This window comes from Halichoerus grypus, chromosome 2, assembly GCF_964656455.1.
Source record: "Halichoerus grypus chromosome 2, mHalGry1.hap1.1, whole genome shotgun sequence".
In the NCBI taxonomy this organism is placed as follows: Eukaryota; Metazoa; Chordata; class Mammalia; order Carnivora; family Phocidae; genus Halichoerus; species Halichoerus grypus.
The window spans coordinates 101,984,939-101,997,576 of record NC_135713.1 but is presented as its reverse complement, the minus strand read 5'-3'; the positions used below and the strand labels follow the sequence as shown (position 1 = coordinate 101,997,576).

The 12,638-nt window shown below is 39.9% G+C and overlaps 1 protein-coding gene across 15 annotated transcripts in view; it reads left to right on the top strand.

Annotated features, from left to right (window-relative positions):
* Nucleotides 1-12,638, top strand: part of MAST4 (microtubule associated serine/threonine kinase family member 4) — a 550,957-nt gene that overhangs the window by 428,135 nt on the left and 110,184 nt on the right. For all 15 annotated transcript variants that reach the window (XM_078067256.1, XM_078067255.1, XM_078067252.1 and 12 more), the window contains one exon: nucleotides 8,272-8,360. In XM_078067256.1, coding sequence (XP_077923382.1) covers nucleotides 8,272-8,360 — 89 coding nt within the window. The remainder of the gene's footprint in view (nucleotides 1-8,271; nucleotides 8,361-12,638) is intronic.

The following is a 12,638-nucleotide window of genomic DNA, read 5'->3' as shown; positions in this document are numbered from 1 at the left end:
GGCAGCAGGGCTTTTTACTGGTTAGAGTATACCTAGCATATGTTAGGGACTCAAAAAGCAATTTGTTGAATGAATTACTGAAAGCCTAGGTGGAACTGCGACTTCATGGATCCGAAGTTGGATGCCAGCCGTGCCTGGCTTCCCATAAGTAATAAAGGATGTCACAGAGATAGAAATGCTAATGCTTGGTTCTCTGCTGCTTTCAGAACTGTTCAGAAAAAGGGGGAGAGCTATAGGCTTGAAGAAGCCCGGATAAAGGGAGATTGATTTACATCAGAAAGACAAAAACTTACTTCTGGGAGAAAACAGTAGTATGAAGGCAGAAGTGGAGATGGGGACAGAGTAGCCTCGGAAGGAATAAACAGGATTTGGGGGAGGCGGTCTACAGATTTTAAGGAAGATTTGATTTATGTTGCTCAATATAATTTTTCTTTCGAAGTACAGCCTCTAAGATACTTCCCAAGGCTTTTGCAGTCTGATTTGCAAACATACAGAAGTGATCTTCCGTGTTACAGAAAAGGAAAAAGAAATGTCCATGATATATATAATTTTAGTGCATTTTAAGAATTCTAAAATTTGCTTCAAGGGAATAACCTAAAAAAGGAATGCATTAGACCCATATATTTATGTTGCCATGGTTAAATCTCAAAAATACATTTTGAGGGAAAAAAGTAAGTTGCAGAATATCTATAATTTAGAGTGTGTGCTAAAGTGTAATTTATACAAAAGTCACAAAGCACAACTGTCCTAGAAATATAAAATGACCATATGTTAAAGATTTTATTTGTTATTAATTAATGAGGGTAGCAGTAACATATTAAAGATTAAAAGATTGTGAAAACCACATGTGTATGTATATATACATATGTATGTGCTTGTACATATATATATATATTTTTTTTTTTAATCAGGAATGATGACATGAATTTGCTAGTAGATGCGAAACTGGTTAATATCTTGTAGGATAATGCTATTAAGTGTTTGGGATCATCTCTCCATGGAGATTATGAGTTGTGTCTGTACCATACAAAATTCGTTTGCATTTTGATGGCAAGAATCCCTGCCTTACTACCAGTTTTCTACAATTTAACTTCGACCCCTACAGAGTTTTAAAATAGTCTAGTCTGTAGAAAGACCATGGACATTGTCCACCCTCACAGAATCAGGTAAGCCCCTGGGGGAGTCCACTGTGTAAAGCCTAACGAGCCACTGAAAGTTCAGCAAGCCATTCATCTCTTTTGCACAATCCCACATCTTCGTCATTTCTTCCTGGTATCTGAAACCGCTAGTAAAACCGTAAACACGTACATAGGTGGTGGTCGTTAGATGCACGTATGTGTGCTCAAGTTCCAAAAAAGAATGCGAAAGCTCCAAGCCACAATTTTCAGTAGTTGTCTGGTTGGGGAGTGGAAAATGTTGATTGGTTTGCATGTCCAAGGGTACACTTCCCCCTATCTCTACGACATGATTGGGGAAAAACAGGACAAAATGATACAGTTGTTCATTCCAGGAAGTGGGAAGTATTATTTTTCTGTATTTTTTCTATTTTTAAAACGTCTTAGACAAAAGAAAAATAAATGTACAACTCTTTTTCTCCCTTGGTGTAGCCCATTCATTGTACAGAGAGGGAAACTGAAGCCTGCCCGGTTTATAACATGTAGTCAGTGAATCCACATGAGCTGGACTGTTTGTCTCCCAGTCATGCCCACTTTCCTTCCCTGGAGCTTTCCTTTTCACTGAAGGAATATTCAAATGTTCTGATTCTGTTAAGGTATTCAAAATAACAGATGTTCACATCCAGTAAAGCTTTGATCTTTAATTGGTCTACTGTGCACATTTATCCGATTTTTCATCAGGATGAACTAATAAATGATAGTCTAGCGTCTGAATTCCTGAGGCCCTCCCCATGCAGTCCGCTGTGTGATCACTGCCCCTCAGTCATGGCCATTCATATGTCGTACTGAGCTTTGGCCTTTCAAATCAGCTGTGGATGTTAGAAATTACTGCCTGTTGGGGTTTCCCCTCTGCCGAACGTCTTGCTATGGTCAGACATGATGAGTATTCATGCCTCAAAATGAATGTAATTTTTTTTTTTAATTTTATTATGTTATGTTAGTCACCATACAATACATCATTGGTTTCTGATGTGGCGATCCACGATCCATTGTTTTCGTATAACACCCAGTGCTCCATGCAGTACGTGCCCTCCTTAATACCCATCACCGGGCTAACCAATCCCCCCTCCACCCTCCCCTCTAAAACCCTGTTTGTTTCTCAGTCCATAGTCTCTCGTGGTTCATCTCTCCCTCCGATTTCCCCCCCTTCATTTTTCCCTTCCTTCTCCTAATGTCCTCCATGCTATTCCTTATGTTCCACAAATAAGTGAAACCATATGATAATTGACTTTCTCTGCTTAACTTATTTCATGTAGCATGATCTCCTCCAGTCCCATCCATGTTGATATAAAAGTTGGGTATTCATCCTTTCTGATGGCTGAGTAATATTCCATTGTATATATGGACCACATCTTCTTTTTTTTTTTTTAAAAGATTTTATTTATTCATTTGAGACACAGAGATACAGAGAGAGAGAGCATGAGCAGGGAGAGAGGCAGAGGGAGAAGGAGAAGCAGGCTCCCTGCTGAGCCAGGAGCCCGATGTGGGGCTCGATCCCAGGACCCTGGAATCATGACCTGAGCCGAAGGCAGATGCTTAACCATCTGAGCCACCCAGGCGCCCCGGACCACATCTTCTTTATCCATTCATCTGTTGAAGGGCATCTCGGCTCTTTCTACAGTTTGGCTATTGCAGACATTGCTGCTATGAACATTGGGGTGCATATGGTCCTTCTTTTCACTACATCTGTGTCTTTGGGGTAAATACTCAGGAGTGCAATTGCTGGGTCATAGGGTAGCTCTATTTTTAATTTTTTGAGGAACCTCCACATTGTTTACCAAAGTGGCTATACCAACTTGCATTCCCACCAACAGTGTAAGAGGGTTCCCCTTTCTCCACAACTTCTCCAACATTTGTTGTTTCTTTCCCTGTCCATTCAAAATGAATGTAATTTAAAATGAAGCTGGATCTCAGCTATCCAGAATAGTTGCAAAAGGCCACAGTCTGGTGGGCCTTCCAGCTTTTACAGACCTAGTCAGGGATCATTAACAGGTTCTTTGGCCACGAGAGATGTGACAGATTCAGATGTGAAAGGTTTACAGGTCCTGCCAAGCCCTTCATTGGAACCCTCAGCATAAAGACAACCTGCGCAAATAAAGAATATTGTTGCTTTGGACCCAAAATATGTACACCACGTTCCCCTCCTCTCCTTCAGTGTGGCAGCCTGATACCACTCTTGCCTCACACTTTTGAGTCAGGCCTGACTTAGATGGTAAAATGCAGGATCTGTCTCGGGCGCCTGGGTGGCTCAGTCGGTTGGGCGTCTGCCTTCGGCTCAGGTCATGATCACAGGGTCCTGGAATCGAGCCCCTCATCGGGCTCCCTGTTCGGCAGGAAGTCTGCTTCTCTCTCTCTCTCACTCTCCCTCTGTGTGCTCTCTCTCTCACTCTCTCAAATAAATAAATAAAATCTTTGCAAAAAAATAAATAAAAATAAAATGCACGATCTGTCTCTTTATCTTCCTGACAAGTGGAAGGCACTGTTGGCGTTGATTAGGAAATGGACCAGCTCCTTGTAGAATGCTGTGGTGATGGGAACAGTGAACTTGGAGTAGGAGGGGTGCCCTGTGCGATCTTCACTTCACCTGCCAGAGCCAAAAACCAGGCAGACAAAACACTTTCTTGTGCTGGCCTTGTGTCAGTCTACAGCATGTCCACCCCCCACAAAGTGCCCATCCAGCTGTGATGTTCCTCTCGGGCATCTGTCTCTCCCTGCCTTGCCTCCCAGCCCCCAGGGGCTAGCCAGCCCACTCACTTCAAAGTACCGTCAATGCCTTCCCACCTTCCATTCTTCTCAGGTCCCAGGTCCACGGTCAGCAATAACTGTGGTACCGTGTGCTCATTGTGTGGATGTGTGTAGTTCATCTGTGGGTGGAGGAACCAAAGGAATGAGATAAAGAGAAATACTTACTTGGCATCATCATTCTCTGTCCTGGTCCACTGTTTGCCTTTGCCTTTGTCTCAAGTTGTCTGTGGCTGCTTCTTGGGCTCAATTCAGATTTTGCAAGTAAAGAGTCTGTGCCATTGCGTCACCTTCCAAACTGATAGAACAGTTTGGAGTGCCTGATTGATAGAACAGCGGAGTGCCTCCCTGTGTTGCTTCAAGTGCAGAACTAAAGGGTGGAGGTGCCCCGTGGGGAGTGGATATTCCTGTGTTGGGCTTCCAGATCCAAGCAGAGGCAGGGAGAATGGCTTCCATTCCTTTTTAAAGAGTGGAGCGGAGAGAATGCATAGCTGAAACTTGAGTTTGTAACTGTTCTTCAGTTTGGCTTCTGCAATCACCTTTGTTCTGAAGGCTGAAAACTGGAGACAATTCTACAAGCTCATATGCTTAGGCGAGGATAGATTTTAAGCAAGTTGAGATTTCTGCTGCAGTAGAAGTGATATTTCTGTTCTACCTGGTAGGACATCCCCTGTTTTTTCCTGGATGACCCTGCTTGAGAAAACGCGAGCAAGACTGAATTGACTTGGTCATGCTGGGGATCGGAATGAACCTTGATTTTATCCAAGTGGCAGTGTATCTCCTCTTTCTTCACTTTATGGATTAAATGAGTATGGTGCAGTCACGGCCACTTGGGGGGCCTGTTTTGTACTTGGATGCCATGAGCTTCTCCTTACATCTGCGGGAAAGAGCATGAGAACCTGGATGAATAAAGGATGACCCCAGAGGTCAGTGCAGCATTTTGTACCAGTGTCATCGGTGTGGGCCGTTCCAGGTGCTGTGGCAGTGTAGGTGGTAAGCACTCATAGGTCCTGCCAACGAGGAACTGTTTTACTGCGGTTAAAATCAGACCTTATTTTTTATTCATTTGTTTAAGTAGGCTCCACGCCCAGCGTGGAGCTCAATGTGGGGCTTGAACTCACAACCCTGAGATCAAGACCTGAGTTGAGATCAAGAGTCAGACACAACTGACTGAGCCACCCAGGCGCCCCTAAAATGAGAATTTAATTCATTCATTGGGAACCAGGTACCTAGAGCAATAAAATGCAGTGACTGTCTGAGATACTGGAAGCAAGCTGTATTGAGATTGGATGACTGCCAGTCTCCCCCACCTGTGGAAAGTTGTCTACAGAATATCTCGGTAGACCCCAGGAATTTAAAAGCACTAATATTTATATATCTATCAAGAATTAGGTATTTTGGGGTTAAATACAGTATAAAATTCCTCTTTACCCTTAAAGAATGTTAGCAATAAATAAATTTATTTGCGAGGCCAAGCAAGACACTACTTCATGAGTAGACAGATTTATTTTGTGTATACATAGGAATCTGTATGTTATAAAGTCTGGTTTTGTAGTTCATGTTTAAAAGCTTCCTGTTTGATTGCTGGGAGATTCAAGAAAGTTCAAGTCTATTGTAATTTTAATACTGTCTCTACCTTCATGCTCAAGATCCATAGAGAGGTTACAGAAGACCCTTTCAGCTTTGATTGTTCATAGCATTTGTAAATAAGATAGGCCTCTGATTACTTAAGGTTTTGTGTAAAATATTCCCTGTACCTTGTTTTTAACTTTTTTTCTTGCTCCCATATTCATAGATGAAGAATCCTTTTTTCTTTTGCTCTAAATTGCATTCATAATCATTTGTTTGTAAAGATGGCAGTCTTTATAGAGAGTAGGCAAACACAGGATGAATGTAATATAAACTTTTATCCTATTTTTCTACTTCGTTTTTTTATTTTTTACAGTAAGCAAATAAGTATATTCTATTTCCAGGTTTTATTTAGAGATTTCTTTGTGAGTTTTTTGTTTTTTGTTTTTTGTGGTTTTTTTTGAGTTACATTGTTAAAATCAGAACTTTCCTGCCTTTTCTTGGTAGGCTTTAAATAACTGACATAATTTTGAAAATTTCTTTTGTTTTTCTTTGTTTTAAATTTAAATCATTGTCTGTTTATTTTGCCCATAGTAGTGTACTAGTCATTCTATATGTTTGTTAGGAAGATTCAGTTTTTGGGGGAGCCTGGGTGACTCAGTCGTTAAGTGTCTGCCTTCAGCTCAGGTCATGATCCCAGGGTACTGGGATCGAGCCCCATATCGGGCTCCCTGCTTGGCGGGAAGCCTGCTTCTCCCTCTCCCACTCCCCCTGCTTGTGTTCCCTCTCTTGCTGTGTCTCTCTGTCAAATAAATAAATAATATCTTTAAAAAAAAAAAAAAAAAGGAAGATTCAGTTTTTTAAGGTTTTCTTCAAGAAATACCATTTTTTAGATTTTAAGTTCTCATATTTCACCAGTATCCCTATTGAAGATAATCATTAGGTTACTATTTCTGTTGATTTACATTTCTTACTGAAAATTTTATTTACATACATAAACACTAATAATTGAATGTCAAGAGAAAATCTTCGTAAGTGATTTAGATCAAATACTAAATGTAAAAAATAATATAGCCATTTTTCTAGCAGTTAACTCGTATTTCAGCTAATTTGCTTAAGTAAACAAATAACTTTGCTGAGATTTCCAGGGTATAAATCTGTCATTTGTAATTTCTTTTATTAACATTAGAAAGTTGATATGTTTAATATTCCTGTACTGGAATGAAAGAAGACATTGATTTGAATTAACACGAAATAAATTATAAAGTATCTTTTTAAAACAATCATACTATCTGATTTAATGATTATGAATTTTGAATTTAATAGGTCAAATATGGTTCTTAACAGATGAGTTGATAATATCACAATCCACCTTTATAATTAAGTATCAAGGGTCTATTCTTAATCAGCAACTTCTTTAAGGCTGAGTAAACATGATCTTAATTACACTCATAGATAATGCTAAGGGATGTTGATTGTTCCAGTAAGGAAAATAAAATGATGCAGCCCGACCTTAAGAAATTATAAATATGGGAATGTTGACAAATGATAATAAGCAGCAAACCTTTAAGGGAGAGGATTGGTTCCCAAGTTAATATTGCTGAAAGGAATTGAGTTTGGTTTTGAAATGTATTATTTGAATATTGAGAAATGTTCCTTTCAAATATTCTGTGCAAACCCTCAAATAACATCCACAATACCTAATTTAGAAGTCAGGTGAAAACTTCTCTTTGAACCGCCTGTTATAACAGGTATATTCTGAATTAAAGAAGACGTTACGATAAACCTTAAATGGTGGTTGAGGGCAGCCTAAATGTAGGAGGACAGAATCACAGTGCCCTGAACCTTATTATAGGTGAATTTGGTGAGGTGACCTGCTGGTTTTTACTCCCCCTTTTCTCACTGCTATACTGTTAATAGAGAATGCAGTGCCAGTCTGCACTGAAGGGAAAGTAGATGAAAAGGAGATAATATTCACCTCATCATCAACCAGTTTCACGTTTATCTTATTCTTTGCTGCTTGTGAGTTACTTTCGAATCCAAGTAGGCATTTTATAACTTGGTCCTGGCAGAAACAGGAAAAAGTAGTTGCCCTTTGCCCAAATGTAGCAGTTTGTTTCTATTGAGTGGGTACCCAGGACAAAAACAGTAGGTAGTGTGCCTTTGGCAAAAGGCTTTCACTATTATTTTAATACCAACTGGAATCTGTTTTTATGATTCCAAGATATTTACCTTAATGAGGAATTTGAATGGAGTATACAAGATGAAAAATGAATCAGTAGTGAAATACATCTTGGGCATCGGCTGTTCTATTGACAAAAGGCACAAATGGGAAATTTGTCTAAATAATTAGATTTTTAATTAGTGCATCATTGTAAGATGAATGTCATTGCGCTTCATTGCATGTAATTTCATATTAGAAATTTCATGTCAACAGAGATGCTACCTGTGGTTTGCTGATTGGAATCCTTAATTTATCACTTGGGTATATGGCGTGTCACCTATTTGCAGTCAGGAGTGGAGAGAAGGCATTTGATTATAACTTCACTGGTGGTGAGGAATATTGATGGTGTTATGCTATATGAATACATTATATTTTCTAATATTCAGGAGGCAGCCACCCCTCAAATATTAGTGAGTGCATATTAACTTGCAAAAATTTAAGCCACAACATGAGCCAGATAGGTTGCTGAACCTCTAGTATGTGTTTATGTTGAATATACCTGGACATTACTGGCATTATATTTGCTTTTTAAAACTCTGATTTTGTTTTTCCTTTTGGCAGTTGCCGAACAAGCAACCGGAAAAGCTTGATAGGCAATGGACAGTCACCAGCATTGCCTCGACCACACTCACCTCTCTCTGCTCATGCAGGTAATGACTTACCCTTTCTTGAGTTGTGTTTTACTTCTTTTTGCTGGTTCTTAAAATAATCCAAGCATTTTGAAATTCAGGTATGTCTTTCTAGCTTATCTTGGTTTTCCTTTGTTTTATCAGTACATTGTTCTTTCTGATACGTTAGCCCAACCCTCATCCTCTCTTTCAGAGTGTTTGGACACTGAAATTGAGAATTTCTTTTTATATGGAATCCTTTTTCAATTACTTATTTCTCCATTTCTAAATCTGTGAATGATGCAAGACTTGTTTCCATGTTGGGTTATCTTTGGGGAATGCAGATGTGTTAGTTCACATGAAGAGGGTCAGTGTTAAGAACTCTAGGGGAGGAAAAATATATTTTTCCTTATGCTTCTAAGTTCTCCAGTGGGAACCTCCTAACCAAAGACAGATTAACAAAAGAAGAGCAAACACATTTATTTAATAGAAGATTTCTGTGACACAGGAGCCTTCGTAAGGAAATGAAGACGCAAAGACATGGTTAACCTGAGTATATTAATGCTAGGTTTGATGAAGAGTGAAAAGTTGTGCAAGGACAGGACAGAAATGAGCTAACTCTAGTAAACTGGGGCAAATTGAGCAAGGGCTGTACATTCACAGTCCTCTGTGTTCCTTGTTTTCAGAAATCAGGACGCTCCTTTCCCCAGGTAACAGGGAGGACCCCTCTTACACGAGGACTTGATGATGTGCTTTAGGTGCAGATCTGAAGAACCTTCCTGCACATGCCATTTCTCCTATTTCTTCAGTTTAAAATACTGTTGGTCGGGATGCCGTATTTTGAGGCCACGTGTCTTAACCTCTATCAGAACGATTCAGCATTTATTCTCCCTAAACTTGAACTTACCCATTACTTACATTCCCTATTACAAATAATGCTGCTATGAGCAGTCTAGGATGTGTCTTCTCTAGTATGTGTGCAAGAGTTTATCTCAAGTTTTGCCTGGCAGTGGCAGATATAACTTATTTATTACATCTATAATCGTTAGAGGGACAATGAAGATGAAGATATGAGACCTTGGCCTCAAGTACTAATTATAAGGAAGGTATAGCCATATTAGAAAAACTGTGTTGTGAAGATTGCTTTCAATATTGGGGTTTTGTTTTGTTTCTGTTTCCTTTTTTTTTTTTTTTTAAGTTATATCCATGATGGTACAAGGAAGAGAAGGGTTAATTCCAACCAGGAAAGTATGGGAGAGTTGAAGGAGCCACTTAGTCAGGATGCTGAAAGTCAGGCAAGACTTGGGCTGGTAGAAATGGGGGGAAAGGGGGACTTACCAGTGTGGCTGGAGTGGGGCATGTGTGTTGGGTTGTAAGACAATATGAAGGTGGAAAGAGAGATGAAAGTCAGAGAGTATAAGGAATTTTGATTTTGATTACCTTTCAAGGATTTTGAGGAGGATCTGTGTTTTGAGAAGCTGTCTTGAGGATTGTGGAGGATGACGGGTGGGAAGGATGAACGAGTAAGCCCTAAGTCATTGTACTCTGGTAGAAACTCTAACCCTGATGGGCTTTCAGATGATACTCATTTCCTACTTAAAAGCAGGGCTGTGACTCTTTCCTCAAGGGTTGCTTTCAAGTTGAGATTGGGAGTTACCTGTAACATGTTTGGGGAGAAGAAAGGAGAGAGAGAGAGAGAGAGTTGTCCCTTTGGAATGAAACTTTATTTTCCCTTTAGTGATAAATAAAAGACGGCAAAGCAAAAAAGGTAAACCAAGAATTGATAAAATTCCGATACTAAAGCAAGACCACTGAAGTTCAGAAATGCCATTCCCAGGTAGAACTTGAGAGAAACTCTTGCATATATACACAAGAAGGCATGTTCTAGACTGTTCATAGCTGCACTGTTTGTAATAGCTGAACATCTGAAGCCACCTAAGAAGCTTTCGATGGGAAAACGGGTGAACGAGTTGTGGCATAGTCATCACAGAGCACTGGGCACCCAGAAAGTATTAGAGCCGCACGTGTCCGCACGGATGCAACTCTGAGAGTGTTCGACGGCGGACCAAGTTGCAAAAGAAGATGGCTGAAACCATTCATGTAAGGTTAGCGTGAGGCTATAAAGAGAATTTTGTTTAGGGACACACACATATACTCATAAATGTGTATATACATTTCTTTTAAGAGTCTAAAGGAAAACATGATCATTTTAAAGACCAATTTCATGGTAGTAGTTACCTCTGAAAAGGTGTGAGGGGGATGTCATTGGGGGGTGGGGTGAGCAGTTGTAATAATGGATTTCCCCAATTGCTTGATGAGCACCCAGCTATTTCTATTATTACCATTTATACCATGGGGATCTGCATTACATTATCATCAGAACAGTAAAAGGTGACTTGAGGGGCAAACAAGGCCAAATACCTACTTGGGGGCTGAAATTCTATCTTTTTTTTTTTTTTTTTTTTAAGAGTTACAGTCTTTTATTTTTTTAGAGGGAGAGAGAGCATGTGCACTTGTGGGGCGGGGGAGGGGCAGAGGGAGAGAGAGAATCTCAGTCGGACTACATGCCCAGCATGGGGCCCGACGTGGGGCACGATCTCACCACCCTGAGATCATGACTTGAGCTGAAATCAAGAGTTGGACGCTTAACTGACTGAGCCACCCAGACGCCCCTGGAATTTTATCTTTATATTCACCCTGCACAGTGCCCAGCAGTATATACAAGTGCTAAGTGTATCATGAATTTTATTTCTTACGTGTAATTCAGTAGTGATTAAAAACTTCAATCCTGGGGTGCCTGGGTGGCTCAGTCGTTAGGCGTCTGCCTTCAGCTCCGGTCATGATCCCAGGGTCCTGGGATCCAGCCCCACATCGGGCTCCCTGCTCAGTGGGAAGCCTGCTTCTCCCTCTTCCACTCCCCCTGCTTGTGTTCCTGCTCTCGCTGTCTCTCTGTGTCAAATAAATAAATAAAATATTTTAAAAATAAAAAAAATAAAAACTTCAATCCTACTCCTTTCTGTAGTGTTCTGTAGTAATTGAGCCCTAGTTTATGTGCCTGTTGATGAGTCTTATTGCTGTGATTTTCTTCAGTGCTAATATTGAGAGTAGAGAAAATGTGGTGAAGACTTTAATGATCCTTTTAATTATTTTTCTTTCTCTCCATGTAGACTTAGCTTGAATTCTTTTCTCTTCAAACGTAATTTTAGTATTTAATCAGAGGAGTGGGCGGAGAGAAGCCCGTCTGTCAGGTTCTGACAGCATTTTCCCTTCAGGTGAAGAGCCCACAGGTTTTTATTCGCTCAGAACCTGTAGAACTCTGTCAGACTTTCTTTGTGAGAAATGGTATTGATCGCAATCTGGTAGTTTCCTATTTACATATAAGAGAAGGAAAACGTAAATTAAATAAAGACCAGTCCTCCTGTCTTGAGGATGGTGAATGCCTGCGCACTCACCTTGCCTCATCACCTCTTCCTTCCCGTTGCTGTCTTCTGTGTCATGTGTTTGAAGCACAGAACGTCAGTGAGAATTCCTACATGTCTTTACAAAACACAAGAGAAAGAAAAACTACCATTTTTCAGTGCTTTCTGACCCAAAGATAAAGTTAGACTTTCTATTTTTCTTTTTTTTTTTTTAGGTCAGGATTATGTGAATCAGGCCACTCCTCATTGACACATGAATTAATCCCCTGTCAAAAGAATTAGTAGGGATGAGAACATGAGTTGATTTGTGTGGATGTGTCAGTCGTGCTCTAAGGAAAAAGAGAGCCTGGCGTAGTGTTCTGGAGCTTATCTCTACAAATAAAATCGTGTTTGTTGAGAGCCAGGGATTCCTAAAAGAGCAGTGAATAGGAGTCCCATTAAAAAAAGAAAGGTAGAAAATCACAGGCCCCTAGTTCCAGGAAGATTCTAAGCATGAAATTTAATCCAGAAGCCCCAAAGGAAAAGACTAGTATATCTCCCGTAACATGAAAATTTCTCTGTAGTAAATAAAATCAAAAGAAAACAAAGTGTGAGAAATGTTTTTATGCCCATACTTGATAAATATCTGATTGCATTAATACATACACAAAGAGCTTATATAAATTGGAGAAAAATGGGCAAAATATGTCAGTGGCCCTTCATAGAAAAAAATTGAAATGTCCCCCCAAAAATAAGAAATGATTCATTGGAAACATGAGAGAAACATAAGGCATAATAGAGTATCATTCACCTAGCATACTGTCAAAAATTTTATAAAATTGACAGAACCCAATGACAGCAAGATTGTAGAGAAGGAGGCCCTGCCATATGATAACAGTGTCGATGTGATTGGTGCAACCAT